The sequence below is a fragment of the Pteropus vampyrus genome, unplaced genomic scaffold (genome assembly GCF_000151845.1).
Source record: "Pteropus vampyrus isolate Shadow unplaced genomic scaffold, Pvam_2.0 Scaffold160, whole genome shotgun sequence".
Classification (NCBI taxonomy): domain Eukaryota; kingdom Metazoa; phylum Chordata; class Mammalia; order Chiroptera; family Pteropodidae; genus Pteropus; species Pteropus vampyrus.
Window position 1 is genome coordinate 246964 of NW_011888941.1, and position 19657 is coordinate 266620.

The following is a 19657-nucleotide window of genomic DNA, read 5'->3' on the forward strand; positions in this document are numbered from 1 at the left end:
GCTTTGAAATATTCCTCCCTTGAAATGTCCACTACTCCTCCATACCATTTCTGAAGCCAGATGTGTTGTATCCTCATCTTCATAAAGAACCATTCATACTGGCGAGGCCACTTCCTCATGACCGGGTGTCTAGGGAATAAAGGAGAGGGTGTGATGCAGCTGTTCATGCCAGAGGTAAGACCCTCCCAGAGTGTAGGTCCCAACTCTAGTGTCCTCTGGCAGGTCACCCAGCTCCCTATCTGCTCAGTCTAGCCAGAAACAAAAGCTGAGGAATCAGGGATGGGGTCTGGGACAACCTTAGGAAGGCAGGACTATTGTTCCCACAAGGTAACAAACAGCTCAAGTCTTGAACCGGGCTCCTTGGTTCACATCCCAGTTTGACTGCTGATGCTGTGATGCCTTGTGGGTGGTTTGCTCTCTGAAGCCCCAGTTTCCTCACCTATCATATGGGATGACAACAATGGTGCTCAGACCACAGGAATGTGTGGGAGGAAACAATTAGGCACACAAAAAGCAACTGCATAGAGGAAGGGCTCAGTGAATGTCAGTTATTGTATCAGAAAGCAGAAAGAATGGCTTTAGGTGTCTCTGAATGAAACCTTGAAAGAATCGGGAGCCCATGAAACAAACCTATTCACTGGAAGGTTTCCATTTCTGCAGCAGACTTGCAACTGTTGGGCCGATTTGAGAGCCAGCCGGAGTGGACAGGGATGCCACTCACAGCAAGCAAGACTTCTGCCACTTACCAACTTGCCTTCTCCCCTTATCGTTAAGGGCATGGGCTGTGGCTCACTTTTTAAACACTTCATAAAAATAAAAATTTTATTTATACCTAAAAATGTTACAAACAAAATTCTAAGTCCAAGTGCAAACTGGGAAAAACACCTAAGACAGCCAGCGTGAGGTTGGCAGTGCTGCCACAGCTCAGACCATTATTGTCACGGACTCAGAGGTTTTACATGGCACAGCCCTGACCTCTGCCTTTTAGTACCATGTGTTTCTGGGAAAACCAACTTTAAAGCACATACAAACCTTGAAAACATGGCTTGTTTGGCAAATTCCACTTCTTCGGGAGACACCGTAATCATCTGGCCGGTGAATGTTAACCGGGCACATCGGGGATCTTCCGGGTCGACGATATTTTTCCTGCATTCAAAGAACATTTTTCACATATTAAAATGATGATAGAACATCAGACGAAATACTAACGATTTTATTAAAGATTGAAAATAAAATAAAAACAGAGATTCTGACTTTTAAAAGTTGTCCATTGTTTCTAGACCTGGACCCAGAAGGCCACCTGGAGCAGATTTTTTTGGTTCCAAAAAGAACCGGTGGCATGGATCTCTCTCTGTGCGGAGATAACAGGCATCCCCCCATTCCTCCGGGATGGAGAGTGGCTGGAAAGAGACTTTAACATCCCTTGGGAAGCTGGAGTGGTCAGGTGTTGGCCAGTGTACATGGGACACAGGGCCTCCTGGGGAGCACAGGGACCGAGGCCATGGCCAAGGTAGGTGCTATGATGTCCCCTTTTTACAGTTGAAGAAATTGTGCTTTAGGTGGATTAAGTGACTTGCCCACCATCCCATCATGAAGTGAACGGCGGGCAGATCCTGTGTTGGCTTGGTGAGGCTCCATTGGCTCTGTGTGTGCCTATGTGATGGTTCCCCAACCCATTTGAGGTTTCCTCACCTCATCCATAAAAAAATCAGCCTTCATGGGCCTGCCAGCCCCGTGATCACTAAACCCAAGGCAAGAACACCCCTGGTTTTGACACACTCCTTGAACTACGCACCACAATTTGTAGTGTCAGTATTGCAGGAATGTTGCAAAAATCAGACCGGCGGGAAACTAAGCACCACTTGGAGAATTGGAGAACTCAGGATTATTACGCTGGCGGTCCCAGAAGAGCTAGCGCTCTGAGGATCTGGGCCCTGAGCTCAGGGGCAATTTTGCTTTTATGGGGCTGACTTGGCATGGGCCACTTGGCTAATTTGTCCTCAGACGGTTACAGACTGTGAGAGTTGCTATGGGTTACAGGCAGTTACATTTGTTACTTAGACAGAACAAGCAAAAGGGAGGATGAGTCTTTCATTAATTTCGAGGTTACCCTGCCCTAGGTCCTATGCAGCAAGCATATCTACAGAAGCAGAACAAAGAGCTGATTATAAGGTTAGCCTTCTGAGTGAAAATTCCTCTTCATCAGTTTTCCTCAAAAGTATGTACAGCAGTCTCTTCTTATCCATGGTTTTTCTTTCTGTAGTTTCAGTTACCCAGAGTCAACCGGGGACTGAAAATATTACGTGGAAAACTTCAGAAATAACCAATTCATGAGTTTTAAGTCGAGAGTCGTTCTGAGTAGCATGATGAAATCTTGAGCTGTCCTGTCATGCCTGGGATGTGAATCATTCCTTTGTCCAGCGTCTCCATGCTGTTAACTCAATCAGTAACTGTCTTGCTTATCAGATCAGTTATCAGAGGAAGAGAGAGAGAAGGAGGGAGACCACTTTCACATAACTCTTACTACAGTATATTGTTATGATTGTTCTATTTTATTATTAGGTATTGTTAATCTCTTACTGTGCCTAATTTAAAAATTAAACTTTATCATAGGTATGTATGTGTAGGAAAAAAAACACAGTATATATAGGATTTGGTACTGTCCATGGTTTCAGGCATCCACTGGGGGGCTTGGAACATGTCCTCCTTGGATAACAGGGAGATCACTGTGTTTAAAAATTTATTTTTCAATAAATGCAACAGAGGTGTATTAGAGAGAAGATGGGAAGTGCATATTCATTTTTAAGTAAAAATGAGAGTGGTCTTAGGGACCCCTGATGTAGCTGGCCAAGGACCCTAACAAAGTCTCCTTTCAAAGATGGCGTGTATCATAAAATAAACTGCTGCCTTGAAGCATGACTCATTCAAACTCATTCTCAACCCTTATATTGCATTAAAATCTTGAGAGAGGTACATTTGTTAAACAAAGCATATGTTTTGCTTATACTTAAGGAACTTGCTTTCATCTGCCGGGAAGTTTTTCTTTATTACACATCCTGCTGAGTTGTAACAAGAGAGACAGCAGACATGCCCACATTTTTAGGTAGATTGCTTCTTGTGAGAACATTGTGTACCCTTTACAAGTGTTGCAATCTGCTATGTTTCTGGCATTGCAAAAATGTAGTAGTTGAATTGAGAATTTTTCTTGTGGATTAAGAATGAAAGAATTGTGGGATGCGATCTGCATAATAACTATAAAAATTGAATCTCCAATTAATGAAGTTTGTAAAAACCTTAGGAGAAAATAAGTAGAAAGAGACCTTGCCAGTGCAAAGTTTGGAATCCACTAGTAGCCTTGTTCTTTCTGGATTAGTCCAGGGCCTTTACAGTTCCGTCCCCAGCCTGGGTATGTAAGCAGCAGTGGCACAAAAGGAACACCCTGCTCTGCCTACTTGGACCTCCCCGAAGTTTGTCTGTATCCCTCTTATTCCCCCTTGTTCCCCATTGAGCATTTTGCATGACCCCGCAGTCTGATACACCATTTGCCATTTCCTGACCACTGATTCTAGCTTAACTCCATTCCCAGGCTCCTGAGGGAAGGGGAAAAAAAGCACTATTAAAGAAGCAATAACTGACTGCGGCTGTTTTTGAGTTTGGGCATCTCCTGTGATTGGGTTCGGGAAGCGAGAGCAGAGGGTAGCAAATCCATCTCGGGAAGAGCTGCCTTTTTGTTTAGGAAAGCACTTTAATGAGCTCGATTATCAAGGCAAGGCCAGGACTCCTCCCCAGTGCACCCTGGGCCAGGGTTTGAGAGGAGAGAAAGGGAGCGAAGGCAGGAGACAGAAGGGTTTTGTTCTGTTTGCTCGGGGAGGTTGCTGAGACTCCTAGGAGAAAAGAGGGCACATGGAGTTTGCAGGGACTGCCTAGCAGTGTGGCAAGGAACGAGGTGCCTCTATCCCTGTGATGAGGGGTGGCCGGTGACTGGACCAGGGATGGAATGTGACATGGTTCTCTCATAGGCTGTACTTAGAGTTGCCAAATTTAGTAATTAAAAATACAGAATGCCCAGTTAAATTTGAATTCTAGATAAACAACAACTGTTTTTCAGTATAATATGTCCCAGAAGATATCTGGGACATTCTTATACGGAAAGAATGTTTGTTTATCTGAAATTCAAATGTCTGTTTTATCTGACAGCCCTAGCTCTAGTAAAGTCTGTTACATCTAGTGTCCCTGTGTGGCAGGAGCTCCAGAGAGAGAGGGACAGAGGAGGTGCAGGTAGTCTTGGGGGTGATTATAAAGATAGACCATGGAGTCTAACCTGGACAAAGAAAAAGGGGAGCCAGGAAGCACTAACAGGTTTCAGGATGGTGATGAGGGCAAAGAATTGGCTGCCTCTATGTGGTCCAAGCATGTCTCAGTGGGGTTACTCAGGCAAGAAGAGTATGGGGTCAGATGCTCAGAATGGGGATTCGGATGTGGTCCATTATAAATAAAGACAATTATGACTGTCCCAAAATGCCAAAGAGAGCCTTAGCATACCTTAGAATAAGTGACCAGGTTTCTATCTACCCTTGCAAATGCATGCAAACTGGTATATCTATCTATGATTGGTTGAACAATGTCCCCCCCCCAAAAGATATCCATAACCTAATCTCCAGAATGTGTTATCTTATATGGTAAAAGGGACTTTGCAAATGAAGTTAAGGATCTTGAGATGGAAAGATTACCTGGGATTATCCGATGGGTCCAATGTAATCACAAGAGTCCTTATCAGAGGAACCCAGAAGATCAGAGAAGAGGGTATAGGACAACAGAAGCAACAGGTTAGAGTGAAGCAACGAAGGTGCCACATGCCAAGGAATGCAGGTGGCCTCCAGGAGCCAGAAAAGGCAAGGAAACTGTTTTCTCTCAGAGTCTCTGGAAGGAACCAGCCCTGATGGCACCTTGATTGTAGTAGCCCCATAAGACCCATTTCAGACTTCTGATCTCCAGAACTTTAAGAGAATACATCTATGTTGTTCTAAGCCACAAGATTTGTGGCCATTTGTCACAGCAGAAATCAAAAATTGTATACCAGCTCTCAAGGCGGAACTCAGATATTCCATATATTCAACCAATGCATATTTAGCCTCGTTATGTTCAAGGCTAGTTGCTGGGGCTGGTAGAAAGCCAGGAGGACACAGTCCTCAGAGGCAGACATCAGACAACTTTCTAGACAGTTAATGATTTATTCACTCAATATTATAACATAGAAACCTGCTAATGTTTCCTGATCCTGAAAATATAGGTAGGTTTCCATATGTTATAACATCAACCTGGAAATCTGGAAATGAATGGGAGATAGTTAGGTAAAGGGGGCTCAGGGAACTCACTCTAGACAGAAGGAACAGCACAGGCACAGATTCCCAGGCGGAAAAGACACTGGGGCCAGGACAAAGGCAGGGGGCAGGGGATGTCCGAGAGATGAGAACTGCCCAGAGGTGGGCCACGCAGGTCTCGCAGGCCACGTTAATATTTTTAAATGTCATCCTAAGAGCAATGGGTAAACATTAAAGAATTTTAAGCAGGGTAGTGAAATGATGAGACGTGCATTTTGAAAAGATCCCTCTGGCTTCAAGATGGAGAGTGGGTTGGAAAAGGGTAAGCAGAGATCCAGGGAAACTGGTCAGGAGTATTTAAAGAGTACAGGTGAGCAACAGTGAGTGAGTGACAGGTGGCGGAGAGAAGCAAGCTGGAGGGAAGTACTCAATGGTATTACCTTAAGAAAGTTACTTCAATGCTTTTCTGATAGGGGAGGCCCAGCTTATGGAAGTAAAAGGACATTGACCAAGAATATATACAATCAGTATGTTAATATTGAATCTTTAGTTTTTCTGTTTCTTCCAATGACAAAAAAAAAAAAAAGAATTAGACAAAATTGCTTCAGGAAAATATAAATTATATGTCTGATAAAGATTATATCCTGAATATATAAAGAACTCTGGCAACTCAATAATAAAAGAGAAATAACCCAACTGAAAATAGGTAAAGGCATTGATAGACAGTTCTCCAAAGAAGATATACAGATAGCCAATAAGCACATGAAAAGATGCTCACAATCTCACCCATTAGGATGGCTATAATAAAAATGGCAGGTAATAACAAGAACTGGTGAGGATTTGGAGAAACTGGAACTCTCATACATTGTTGATGGAACTATAAAATGGTGCAGCCACTGAAGAAAACAGTGAGTCTCTCAAAAGGTAAACATGGAGTCACCGTATGACCCAGCAATTCTACTCCTAGCTATGTACCAAAGGGTATTGAAAACATATATCTATACAAATACTTGTATATGAATATTCATAGCAGCATTATTCCTAATAGTCGAAACATGAAAGAAATTGTCCACCAATTGATGAATGGGTAAATAAAAGTAAATAAATAAAATGTGGTTTATTCATACAATGTAATAATATTCGGCCATAAGAAGGAATGAAGTCTTGTACTAAGTGAAAGAAATCAGTCACAAAAGCCACATATGATTCCATTTATATGAAATGTCCAGAGCTGGCAAATCTATTGATAAAGAAGATAGATTAGTGATTGCCAGAGGCCAAGAACCTTTTAATAAAACCCTTACATCTATATAACAACCCTAAAGGCTTTCTGTAGGGTGCACATTTATGAGAGTTGTGTCCTTATCCTAATGCATGTTATTTCAGTACGAGAGGGCACCATGTCTAACAGGTCAGGAAAATGTTTGTGAACTAGATGGGGAGAGGGAGTCAGTAGCACCAGGAAAGGGGTCATCTGAGGAACTGGGATCGTCAGTGGATTCATAAAAGAGATTCCCTGGGAGCTCTGGGGACAAAACTTCATGGAGCTGAAACACATTTGGGAAAGAGAAGTGGCTGCAGGTTGCTATGGGAGCTGGTCAGAGATGAGTGGAGGGTGGGAGAGATGCTTGAACACTGGAATTCTGAGCTTTCCCTCTGCGGAGTTCTCTGCCTCTTCCCAGGCAGGGTTTTAAAAAGCCTCGCAGGTTAACTTTAGCTTCAGAAGGACTATAGGACTATGTGGGCAAAGGAGAAGAGGGAACACAAATCCAGACAGGGAGAAATTTATTTAGAAGATTTACATGTTACCTTCTAAGGCAGTGAACAAAATTTAGTGACGAGAGATGGTATTCAGCTTCTCTATCTGATTAGGCTGGGCCCTGTACTTTGAAATGCACAGCATGTCTCAGGTGGACAGGCTGCTGACAGGGATACATCTTAGCTGTCTGCAAGTGCTGGCAAGCACACACTTATTCTGTGGGTGGAGGCTTTCATCTATCATCAACAGCATCTTTTATTATTATGAGAACAGTTAAAAAGATGGAGGTGGTGAGATGAGTGGCTAAGAGGCATTTCTACTTCTGGAATCTCTCTATTTTTTTTTTTTTTTTTTTTGTCTAGCAGCAATGATTTAACTCAGTATGTACTAATTTAGCTGTTGGTGCTATTTATCCTGCACTCATGGCATAAAGGCAAACCACCCCTCCCACCCACACCCTTCCGTTAGTAATCTTGCTTCGCCAAAGCAGTTTCTTCTCCTGTCAACATGCTTATGAATACAGGGGCTGCTAGAGGAGAGTGTCTCCATGTCAGCAATACTTTGATGTGTCATTCCTTGGTGTTGACTTGCCTCTGCGATGTGAAGTCCTCCAAACAAGTCATTCTGAGAGGTCATCATCTGGAACAGCTACCAGTGAGTGTTTTACACACTCACTGGGCCTCAGTCCATTTATAGTCTGGCAACATCCCTCAGAAACTAGATTCCTTCACAGACTAGAACCTTAGTCTGTCCTCTGATGCCAAACCACACCGAGGTCTGGTCGGTCAGCTCTGAAAAGAGATGTTGTTCGTTGTTGGGCAGAGAGACCTTCAGCCTGGGAGAGTGAAATGGGTGTGACCCAGGGCACCATGACAATCTTTCATAAAAAAACCTTTTGGGGAAGATGGAAAAAGTGTTTTGGGGTCCTTCTTTCTCAATAATCAACCAGGTCTGCCTAGAAACCCAGCATTTGTCCAACCCATCAATTGAAACATTTTCATTTCAGGAAAAGCCTCTTTTGATTCCATTTATTTCTGGATCTTCAAAATGAAAGTTGATCCAATGCCATCGAGCAGAATGTAGTTCAACAAACGAGCCCTCCCCCGTCCCCAGGGCTGGCCAAGAGGCAAACTCTAAAATCTATGGCGTTTGAGCCCGAAAGCTCCGTAAGGGAAGACACTTCTTTGGAGGAGAAATTCTCCCAGTGGGCTTATCTTTGTTAATCGATACTTATTGAGTGTCTATATAACTGAGTCTCTGATATGAGCATAAATTCACGTAGTCACAAGGGCAACTGTACGTGCTCATGTGTGAGAGGAAAACAGGAGTGGGGATGGGGGTCGCTGATTGCCAGTGATTCTTAGGAACTGCAATCTTATTCTCAATACGTCGTCTTAACCTGAGCTGAGAAATAGAGTCCCATCCCGAATTCATCAGATGAAATAAAGACCTCACAGCACCAAGGAAGCAAACAGAGTAAAGGAATGAAACAGACTCTGTGTAAACTAACAAAAATTAGGCAAGACACATTTGCAGGTTCTGGTTTAGAGGGCTGTAATGTTGGACGGGGTGGAAAAGCCACTTGTCTTTCTGTGTTTCTCAGACCAATCTCGACTTCATTTTATAAATTTGGCCCAGTGGCCAAATCGCAGTTCTTAGCAGGCATTTACTGGAAATCTAGGAAATGCATAGAAGACCCACTTAAAGTCCTCGTTATTCTAAAGCAGTGTCAGAATCACCCTGGAGCTCCTTCAAACTATGAGCCCTTGTCTCCTAAGAGGTCTGGTCCTTGTGCTGGGGGAGGGACAAGACTATCCAGGTCATTATGATGTGGCCCTCTTGTCCTGTCTCCATGCAATGGAGAGTCACACTACCACTCTAAATTTGTGGGAGTTCCACTGTACAACATCCCATAGCGATCTGCATGTGCTGTTCTCACCTACGCTGTCTTTACCATGCTTGGCGTGTCCTGCCTCCAATAAGCCACAGAGCCAGAAAGTCCTCAGATAGCTTCCCCTTCTCTCCCCAGGACACCGACGGCAAAACGAGGCGCTAAACAGGTCAGGTAGTTTATTCAACTTCAGAAATTTCTCTTGGCTACTTCGCTTCATGGAAACCATCAATCTAGTCCTTTTTCAGAACTGAAAGGCACGTTCTACTTATTATCCGGTCAGATTTGTTTTTCAAATTATCTCCTCTAGGAAAAAGGGAAGAGTAATAGCAGCCAATTCAATATGGCCTGGGGTAGGAGCTAGGACAACTGTGTCCAATTAATCTAGTAACTTTATTATGACATTTTAGGGAAAGTACAGGGACTAGAAAATCAGGGTGATGAAAAGCTTTGGGGAAAATCTATAACTAGATAGGGTAGACTATCCCAAGTCGAATTTTGCAGATTCATTTAAAAACTCTTTAAGGTCCCCATAAACCTATAAAATATGCAGAAATATTTCTTCCTTTCATTATTCTCAAGATATTTGCCTCTCCCAGCTTCAGTTAAGGAAATAACTTCTGCTGTGTATTTTCTTCAGCACTAAACTTCCTGAGGTTTTTGGATACTCAATGTCCTTACCCATATCAGTTTAAATCTAACTTTCTCTTTAATACACAGGCCAGTTAATGGACCTAAGTATCATTTTGGGGAGACATGATGGTTACCAGGGGCAGTGGAGGGAGACATAGAGCAGTGTTGGTTAAAGAGTACATACTTGCAGTTGGAAGATGAATAAGTTCTGTAGATCTAATGTACAGCATTCTGGTTATAGCCAACAACACTGTAGTATAAACTTCAAGGTTGCTAAGAGACTAGATCTTAAGTGTACTTACTATAAAAAAAATTAATAATTGTATGACATGTTAATTAACACTGCAGTGGCAATCATACTGCAGTATGTAAACATATAAATCAACACATCATATACCTTAAACTTACACAATGTTCTATGTCAATAATTACACAGCAATAAAAAAGTATTTCTTAGCTACATGCCAAGCATATACATTAGCTTTGATTGCAACAAGCTTTTTGGTGTAAGCTCTCAACTTCATAACACTAGGGTATAAATCAAATATTAAGTCAATTGGCAAAGGATCAGGCACTATTACCTGTTTTGAGAGAGAGGCAGGCACTCTGCGATGCAGGGCCTCCTAGGCCACACTAAGGGTTTTATAATTTTTCCTAACAAAAGAGTTCAAGTAGGGGAACCCTAGGATCTAACTTGGGCTTTGGAAGATTACTCTGGCTGCTGGATTGAGGATAAGTTCAAGGTGGTAAAGAAGAGACTTGAGAAATCAGTTGGGGCAACTGTAGTATATGTGTTCAGAATAGATAATAGTTGAATATGTGAAAATACACACACACGTACACAAATCTCTATCTCTCTACCTACCTACCTACCTACGTACCAATTTTCTGTCTATTATCTATCATCTCTCTCTCTCTACTTTATCTGTCATCTCTCTACCTATCTATGTATCATCTATGTATCTATCATCTCTTATCTGTCTGTCTACCTACTACTTACCTACCTACCTACCTACCTACCTACCTACCTATTATCTATCACTTACTTATCATCTATCTATCTATCTATCTATCTATCTATCTATCTATCTATCTATCTATCTATCTATCTATCTTTTATCCATCCATCTAGGCACTTATTAAACACACACACAATATATGTATACAATTGTCTTGCACACCACGAGAAGCTCTAAAAGTACAGAGAGCCAGTCCAGCCTGCCTTGCATCCCTGTCCCCTTAGGCCTGCATCCCTGTCCCCTTAGGCCTGCATGTGTTTGGCCCCTGTTCGTTGGGTGGCTTCTTTCTCCTGGGCCTGCAGGTGGAGGTGGAGCTCACCAGTGTCTCCCAGTGTAGGCTTTGCAGGAACCGGGGCTAACCCCCATGGCTGCAGAGGCAGCTGTTAGCCAAAATGCCCAGTGGGCAGTACAGAAAATGGCTGGGAAGGCATCCCCTCCTCACTGGTCATGTGTCCAGGCCCTTGAATCAGGCAGAAGGGCAGCTCATTGACTGCCGGGCTGTCCCCTGACCTCACACAGGTGTTTGTCAGGGCAATTCTTAGCCACAGACTTTTCTACCTAATGCTGTTGTGCTGAGGGGGCCCAAGGAGTTCCTACTTGGCTTTTTCGTTCAGGGTGTTGGTGTCTACCCACTTTTGACTGGTTAAGTCTCTGTGCTCAACATAATCAAGATTCTGGAGGTGACATCCAAAACATAGTGTTGACCTTGGAGTGTGAACCTTACACAAATGAATCTGCCTGTGTTTAAGCAGCTCATGGGAAATGATGGATTCTGGGATGATCGCAAGCTCCATGGTCTGGGAACCTTTGATGCTTACTGAGACTAAACTTAATTTTGTAGATATTTATTTAAGTTTGTTTTAATGCTTCAGAAGCTTATACAGTGTGAGGGGTGGCAGTTCTGAGAAGCCGAGTTCACACGATGTACCAAAAAGGGTACCAATGGGTGGTGGCCCATCCTGCCTCTTGTAGGCTTGAGTGACAAGTGTGCTGAGACCCTGATGCCCTTGGGCCCTGATGGCCACCTCTGGCCATGAGCTACCTCGTCTGCTGCACAGATGTCCACATGTTTTGTTTGTGGCCAGGAAGACAGTCTGCAGGTATGGTTCCACGTTGTGTGGGCATGCATGCCCAGTTCCCTGGATGCCTGTGAGGACATCTCTAAGCCAAATGTCTCACCACTCCCAGCTTTCAGCTCCTGCAGTCATCTGCCTGGGACCTCTGGGAGATATCTCCTCCCACTACCTGAGCGCTCAGGTGGCTTGGTTCACCGCCGTGTTGTGTTGCCCGTCTCCAAGAGCAAGTGCACTCTGGGTTCTAGAATCAAGGGGCTCGGCATGATGACTGCTTTTAGAATGCCTGAATTAGGAACTAGGAACACCTCAGCAGTTTAGAAAGGTGTCCTAGGAATATACTTCCAGTAACAGCAAGTTCACCTGGCCAAGAAAAAGGAGAATATGCCATGAAAAATGACACATTCCTTTTCTCGGCTTCTTGCCATACCCAGTAGGGAACTAGGTCAGCGGAACTATCTCCAATTCTAAGTCTCTCACTATCAGTGTCCCAAGGGAAGTGACAGCGTCTTATCCAGACTGCATTTTACAGCATATTGTTATATTGATTATTACCACTTCCCTCCTAAGAACTAATAAGTTTGTTTGCTTAATACTTTTTTCATGCTTTGTGTAAAGAATAATAGAATTTTGGAGCTGGTGTAAGTCTTACATTTTACAGGCAACTGAGTCCCTGGGGGTGAAGGGACTCCCCTGAAGCCACATGCTGCTTTTGCTGCCCCTGGGGGAAGGGATCATTTTCAGCCCACACACCAGCTTGGCACACACATCTCCCTGGCATGATTTGATTTCAAGCTCTACATTTTAAATTCAGACAAAGGCGTTAGATCAACATTCCATTTGTGCTTAAGTATCTTTTCTTTTAGAGTTTTTGAAAAAGTGTATGAAAGGATTCCAGGTCTTTATTGCACACATCTCTCCAGTGGGGGGTATAAGTTAATTCGAAAAACAATAGACTCTGTGCTGCATGTATGTGCCTCATAGACAAACTACTGGCTCTTCCTTCACCAACTTCCTCCCTACCCCGCCCTTTTCTGTAACAAGTGCTGCCATTTTCCTACCCAGTATTGTCCAAGACATGTTGCAAATATTACTAACCCTCCTGTCAAAAACAAACAAACAAACAAACAAACAAACAAACAAACAAATAAATGGAGCCACTTTAAAAAGGAGTCAGAGCTGCCATGCCAGAGGAACTGCCTTGCATATTTTATGCCTCAAATCCTAGCAAAGTTAAAACAGGGCAAAATATCTTCTGGACTGGGCCTAAAGAAACACTGCATCCCAAATAACTGTTTGCAAAGATAACAAAAAAGCAGTTATTATGAGCTGGGAGGGGCTGACTGCACCTACTCTGTGGTTCCAAAGGAAATTAGAAACACTCCTTAAAATTGACATCGCTATGTTACGTTATCTGCACCAGTAAAAATGCCTTCCTTCTATTAATGTAATTCTTCCCCTTCCCCTTCTTATAAATACCTATAGCCTTTGTCTCCTAATCAGAACACTATTTGGGCTTCTGCCTGAATCGATGTGTCCTGAATAGCTATTATGGATCTCACAGAAATGCCTGTTTGCCTTTTGCTATGAAAGGTCTTTTATTTGTAAGTTAGCACTCCCAATAACCCTACAAGGTAGAAATTACTATTCCCATTTTACAGGTGAGGAAACAGAGGCTCCCAAAGGTTAAGTATCTTGCCCCAAATCACACAGTTTGGTGGCTGGTGGAAGTCTACAGATCTGATTCCAGGAGCATCCTACACTTCCCACTCCAAGTCACTGAAGACATCACCACTTTGCAACTCAGGTCCCTGTCAAGTCCTGCGACTACAAAAGGACCCACCCCCCATAGCCTCTCTGCTCTATGGGAGGGCCTGTGGGGCAAAGCAAATCCCCATTACCTGCACAACTCTCCTTCAGATTCTGGCAGCAGGAGCGAGGCCATGGGGTTCTTCATCAGATCCGCCACCACTGGGTCCTTGAGTGTCACATAGAAGAAAGGAATCCCCGTGCTGTTGTTCAAGGGGCCATCACTGATGGGCACGCAGTTCCCAAACGGCAGTCCTCGGATCTAACACCGAGAAAAGGCTTTTTCAATGCAGGGTCGTTTTCCAACGCCCTGAGAGGGGAGTGTAGCTTGTGTCTCGGCCAGGAAGTACAGCACGGGGGATGTGAAGGGAGCATGGCATTGCCGCGGTTCTGACAGGGAATAAATTAAAGCACAGCACAGCGGTTCCCAATCTGCCCAGTTCACCCAGCGACAGCTCCAGAATTTCTCTAGAGAAGCTTAGTAGTGACATTCTGTTTAGGAGGGATGATGAGGGGGTTATTCTTGAAGCTGCAAGCACATAGGGAACACACTCACTTTATTAAATCTGAAGTTATTTGGAAGGAAGGGGTAATGAAATTTATGGAGGGGTGCTAAAACCCACAAGCTGCCCCTGGGAGCCCCACTGCCTTCCTCAAATTTTTGGCAACTTCGAGGATAGAATTTAAGTCTTAACTTGGACATCACACCTGGTCTTTGGACTCCAGGAACTTTCTATTACAGTTTCTTGTAGGACCATTTTAGTCATTTTTTAAATTGTAATCAATATTATTTCATAATATTTCATTATATAATTCAGCAACTTATGGCAAATTGGTTTCTCAACCTTTTAACTTAAAGGAAGTTCAGAAATGTGCTATATTGATTTTTCTGCATGATCATTTAGTAGAGTGGGTAAAATTCTCAGACATACACGCAAATATTTCTTAGATCTTCTCAAGCCCTGCTGGGTCTGGCATGCCCATCTTCACTGGCTTTGCCCTTTACAGAGTGTTCTGCATTGTTACTTAGCTCCAAACTCAGGAGCTGTCTTTGTCTTTGAAGGGCTACATGACAAGAGTGTGATAAGGGATGGCTTGACTTTTAAAAAAACACTATTAAAGAATCTTCCAAAATGGCAGTATGAGTTCATTGGCAGTATGAGTTCATTCACAGATTCTGTTTTTCAGCTTGTCATATATTGCCTAGAGTCATGCTTTGTACACATGGCAGGCACATGGTAAATGTTCTCTGAATTTACTGAGTTTGGATTAAATAACAATATTGGAAAAGGGAACTAGTAACAAAGTTACAAAAAGGGATGTCAAAAGTCAAAATATCTTTTATATGTTGGCACTAGACTTTAAATTGCTTGAAACAATTTGTGTTTTGAACCAAAATGAGCTTCACATTTAAGTTTCACATCTTCTTAAGGTGTGTCTTAGGAGCGTAATGTAGAACTGTGGAAAACCATTTGGATGCTGTGAAGGAGGTTTAAGATCATTGCTATAATCAGAATAAGGTTGTCATCTGGATAATTTTTTAAGCTAAAAAGCATCTTCAAAATTACTTAGTCAACCACTTAATGTCATAGACGAGGAAAGCAAAGTGGAGAACTCAGTGACTTGGCTACAGCCTTGGAGCCAGTGAGATCCACTGCTGGGGCAAGAACCTGCCCCGGGGCTAATAACTTATACATAAAATATTAATTTTTCCTGCATGAAGCAAATAGGAGTTTGCATTACTGCCTTGTAAAAAAAACCAAACCAAAACAAAAAAACAATAAACAAACAAACAAACAAACAAAAAGCACATCTTTAACAGCCCTCAAAGCATTCTGGAGAGTGTATACTTAAGGATATTACAATCTCATCATTTATCCACCTCATTTCAGCTTATGGTGGAATCTGGTCTACCAGGTGAGTAAAACGTTTTGTAAACTGAACAATAAAATCTGCAGCCAACAGCTCATTACAGCATATATGCACTTTGCACACTAAGCCTCCTTTCCAGAAAAATTCTTGAGTTCCATTTTTCTAAATGTAAATTTTCCACCAATGCCTCGGTGATGTATTTCTCTCGGTCCCTCGATTCTGTTCGGTGTCAGTAAGTGACAGTGAAGTTCGGATCTGTCCGAGGGTGCAGTGAGCTGGGAGGGGCTGACTGCGCCTACTCTGTGGTTCCAAAGGACATCGAGTGGCTTCTTTTGTCCAGATCTGGTCAGGCGCTGGTTATTTGTACGTCTTTATAAGTGAGCATCTGGAGACTGCGCTTCAGTCCTCATCCACCTGGCAGGAAGCCTGGTTGTCAGCCCTCTCCTCCCGCCCGCCCCCACCCACCACTCCCTGCCATGCCTGGTGAGCTGAAGCATAATCTGGTTCCATTATTTACTGGGTGTCCACGGGCCAATCTGTTAGCTCACTGGGCACATCTGTTAGACCTGGATCCGAGTATGTGAGTGGTTGTTAGCCTCTCCCTGTCCCCTGGGCGCGCCGACCGGGTGCCAGGCCACTGCCAGGCAGGCACCTGCCGCTTGCTCCCTGTGGAGTGGCTTACCTTCTCGTGCGTGGACACGGTGGCTAGACAGCCCCAGGCGCTGGCGTGGGCTAGGAAGCGGGCGGTGCCCGAGCGCAGCCTCGGGCCGCTCTCGCGTCGGTAGGAAAACATCCCAGGCGGCGCTGGGGGTGGCTGGGCGCGGGCGGTGCCCGCGGGGGGCGGCAGGTGGGCCTCCTCCTTGTGCGCCGAGGCCGGGAAGCTGCGCTGCCATATGCTGCCTGAGTCCTCCAGCAGCGCGGGCATTGCCTCCTCAGTGGAGGCGCTGTCCAGTTCCTCGTCCACCTCGTTGGTGACCGCCCAGGACACAGAGCTCACGATCACGTAGCCGGTGGCGGGGGACAGCAGGGCGCTGCAGCACAGCAGCCAGGAGAGGCGGGTCCCGGGCCTCGCCGGCTGCTGGCCGCGGCGCACGGACATCTTGCAGGCGGCGCGCCTGGCCTCGGGGATCGCCAGCAGCGCGCCAGCGCCAGGCGAGGGCGACAGCGCCCACCCGCGGCTGTTGCGGGGAGCAGGAGCCCGCTTCCCAACGCCGCAGGATTCCGGGGCTGGGCCCCCCAGCTTCAGGGATGCCCTGGAAGCCTCATGCGGCTTGGAGAAGTCGCGGCTACGGCAAGACCAGATTCCGCTCCAGTGCCGCACGCACTGCAGACGCCGTGTGCGGAGTCCCCATCGCGTGCCACGTCTGGGGATGGGCTTGGTTCCCACTGGTTGGCACAAGTTCTGCAGCCAGACGGTGGGCGATAAAATCCCCGCTCAATACACTCCTCCTCTCCCCGTTGTGTGACCCTGCCAAGTCATTTAACCTCTCTGTGCCCCAGTTCCTTCATCAGAATACAGTGTTTAACTCAAAGGGGTGATGGGTGGAAGGATTAAAAAGTTAATATCTGGAGACGCTTAGAACAGTACGTGGCATGTAGCAAGCATTATATTTTAATAATAGACAAAGATAGGGATTATTATCATCAATTTGTAGAGGAGGAAACTGAGTAAATGGTGAAGGTAAGATTAGCATCATCAAGTCCGTCTGATGCCGAAGCCCGTTCTCTTGCTCTGTTAGGAATAATGACAGCCTTACACTTTGCTAGGACAGGAGGGCATTGCTGCCAGTTCATCTAAAAGCAGAATCAAATCGTTCATATATAAACTAAAACAAAAGCTAGCCAGTCCCTGGACAGAATGTGGCTGGGATGAAGTGGGCAGAGAACTGTATGAATGTACCACAATTTTAAAATATTCTCTTACTGATGGAAATTTGGGTTGTTTTCAATAGTAAAGTTTTAGAAATATCAAAAAAATTTTAAATTATTTACGCTTTTAAACCTCTGCTTATGGTATTCATAGTCTAGCCCACTAGAAGACATTTTCTGCTTCAGATCTTCTACCTAGAATCTAATACTCCAGCTTCAAATATTTTATGGATGAAAATAACTTGAACTAACACTAGAATTTTTTTTAGATATTTTGGCAAGTGTTGCACTCTGCAGTAACCAAAGGATCCACTATCTTCCCCATCCTCCACTCCATCTACGGTCTCCTTACCATCAAAGCCATTTTTCTATGTACGGATTCCTCTATCCATTCATCAATCTACATGATAATAATTTTAAAATATTTTGATTGAGAGTTAGGACATATGCAAAAAATGCACAAAGCTCTCTATATGCCCCTCCCCCTCCCCATCACAGTCGCCCGCCTCTCTCCTGGCTGTAATCACTATCTTGATATTTGTGGTTGATGTTTCTTTGCTTTTCTTTATAGTTTTACTTCCTGTGCATGCATCCCCAAATATTATAGATTAATTTTATCTACTTCGAACTTTATATAAATGGAATCATTTATGTATTTTTGGCATCTTTCTACTTTCAGTCAAAATTACATTTGTGAGACTCATCCATGTGTTGTTTGTGGTACTGGCACAACTGAGTACCTTTCCCCAGTGTCTATTAATAGTAGCAGCTTTTCGGGTACTTACTTTTTGTCTATCTTCTTTGGTGAAGAATGCTGTATTTTTCTTAATCCTAAAAAAATTGTTATTGTGATTTTATTCAATCCATGTGTAATTAGATTTAGCTACACGTTCCAGTTTCCTTACTCTTCATCCTTCTTACTGGAGTACACCCTTTAGCACTTCCTTTAATGAGGGTCTACTAGTGGCAAACTTTCATTGGTCTGAAATGTATTTTTCTTTCATTCATAGAAAATATTCCTTCTGAGTATCAAATTCCAAGTTAGTAGGTATATTTTCAACACATTAAAGCTACAATTCCTCTTTGGTCTCCATTGTTGATATTGAGAAGTCAGATTTTAGTTTTACTGTCACTACTTTGAAGATAACCTCTCTTTATTTCTCTTATGGCTTTTAAACTTTTCTCTGTCTCTTTGGTATGTGTCTAGGTGTGAGTTTCTTCCTTCTTCCTTAATTCTTTCTTTACTTCTTGTCTTGTCTTTTCTTTTTTCCTGGAATTTGTTAGGTCTCTTTCATCAGTTCTGGAAAATTTTTTACAATTACCTCCACAGACATTGCCCCTACCCACTCCTAGAAACAGAGATTAAGCCTTCTCTTTGGTTAACGTCTCTAACCTGTCTTTCATATCTTTGTCCATCTTTCTTTGTGTTATATTTCAGATAATTTATTATTACGGATTGAATTTTTGTGTCCCTCTAAAATTCATATGTTGAAACTCTACCCCCCAGTGTGATTGCGTTTGGGGATAGGGTCTCTAATGAAATAATTAAGTGTAGATGAGGACATAAGGGTGGGGTCCTGGTCTGATAGGATTCTGCCTTTATAAAAAGAGACACCAGAGAGCTTTCTCCCTCCCCATGCATGCACACTGAGGAGAAGCCATGTGATGACATACTGAGAAGGTAGCCCTTCTGCAAACCAGGAAAAGAGCTCTCACCGAAGACCCAATCATCTGGAACCTTGATTTTGGAGACTTTTCAGCCTCTGAAACTGTGAGAAAATTAATTTCTGTTGTCTAAGCCACCCAGTCTATGGTATTTTATTATGGAGGTCCAAGTAGATGAATGCAATGAATATACTGAAATCGGCCTATCCATTATCCAATCGATAGATATTATTTTCAGTTTTGTTTATTATGAATAAGGTTGCTGTAAATACCCTGGACAAGCCTTTTTGTGAACATACGTTTTCTTTCTTTTGGGTAACTACCGAGGAATAGAATCACTGGGTCATTTAGTAGGTACGTGTTTAAGTTTTTGTTAAATTGTCTGTTATCGATTGAATGCTTGTGTCCCCAAAATTTGTATGTTGAAGCTCTAACCCCACGGGTGATGGTATTTGGAGATGGGACCTTAAGGACGTAATTAGGGTTAGATGAGGTCATGAGGGTGGGGATCTCATGATGGGATTAATCGCCTAAGAAGAAAAGGAAAAGAGTCTCCCACTCGGCCTCGCCCTGCTGCATGCATGGGCCGAGGAAAGGTTGTATGAGGACACAGGGAGGAGGCAGACATCTGCAAACCAGGGAGAGAGCCTTCACCAGGAAATGACTCTCCCAGTACCTTGATCTTCGATATCCAGGCTCCAGAACTGTCAGAAATAAATGTCTGCTATTTAAGCCACCCAGTTTAT

At 43.6% G+C, this 19657-nt stretch overlaps 1 protein-coding gene across 1 annotated transcript in view; it reads right to left on the reverse strand.

The window, feature by feature from the left end:
• The window catches only part of CREG2 (cellular repressor of E1A stimulated genes 2), a 22594-nt gene extending 5891 nt beyond the window's left edge, over window positions 1-16703 (reverse strand). The window contains exons 1-3 of the mRNA XM_011370098.2: window positions 16060-16703; window positions 13598-13767; window positions 1033-1146 (exon numbers count right to left, since the gene is read on the reverse strand). Coding sequence (XP_011368400.1) covers window positions 1033-1146; window positions 13598-13767; window positions 16060-16476 — 701 coding nt within the window. The 5' untranslated portion in view covers window positions 16477-16703. The remainder of the gene's footprint in view (window positions 1-1032; window positions 1147-13597; window positions 13768-16059) is intronic.
• Between the last annotated feature and the right edge of the window lie 2954 nt (window positions 16704-19657).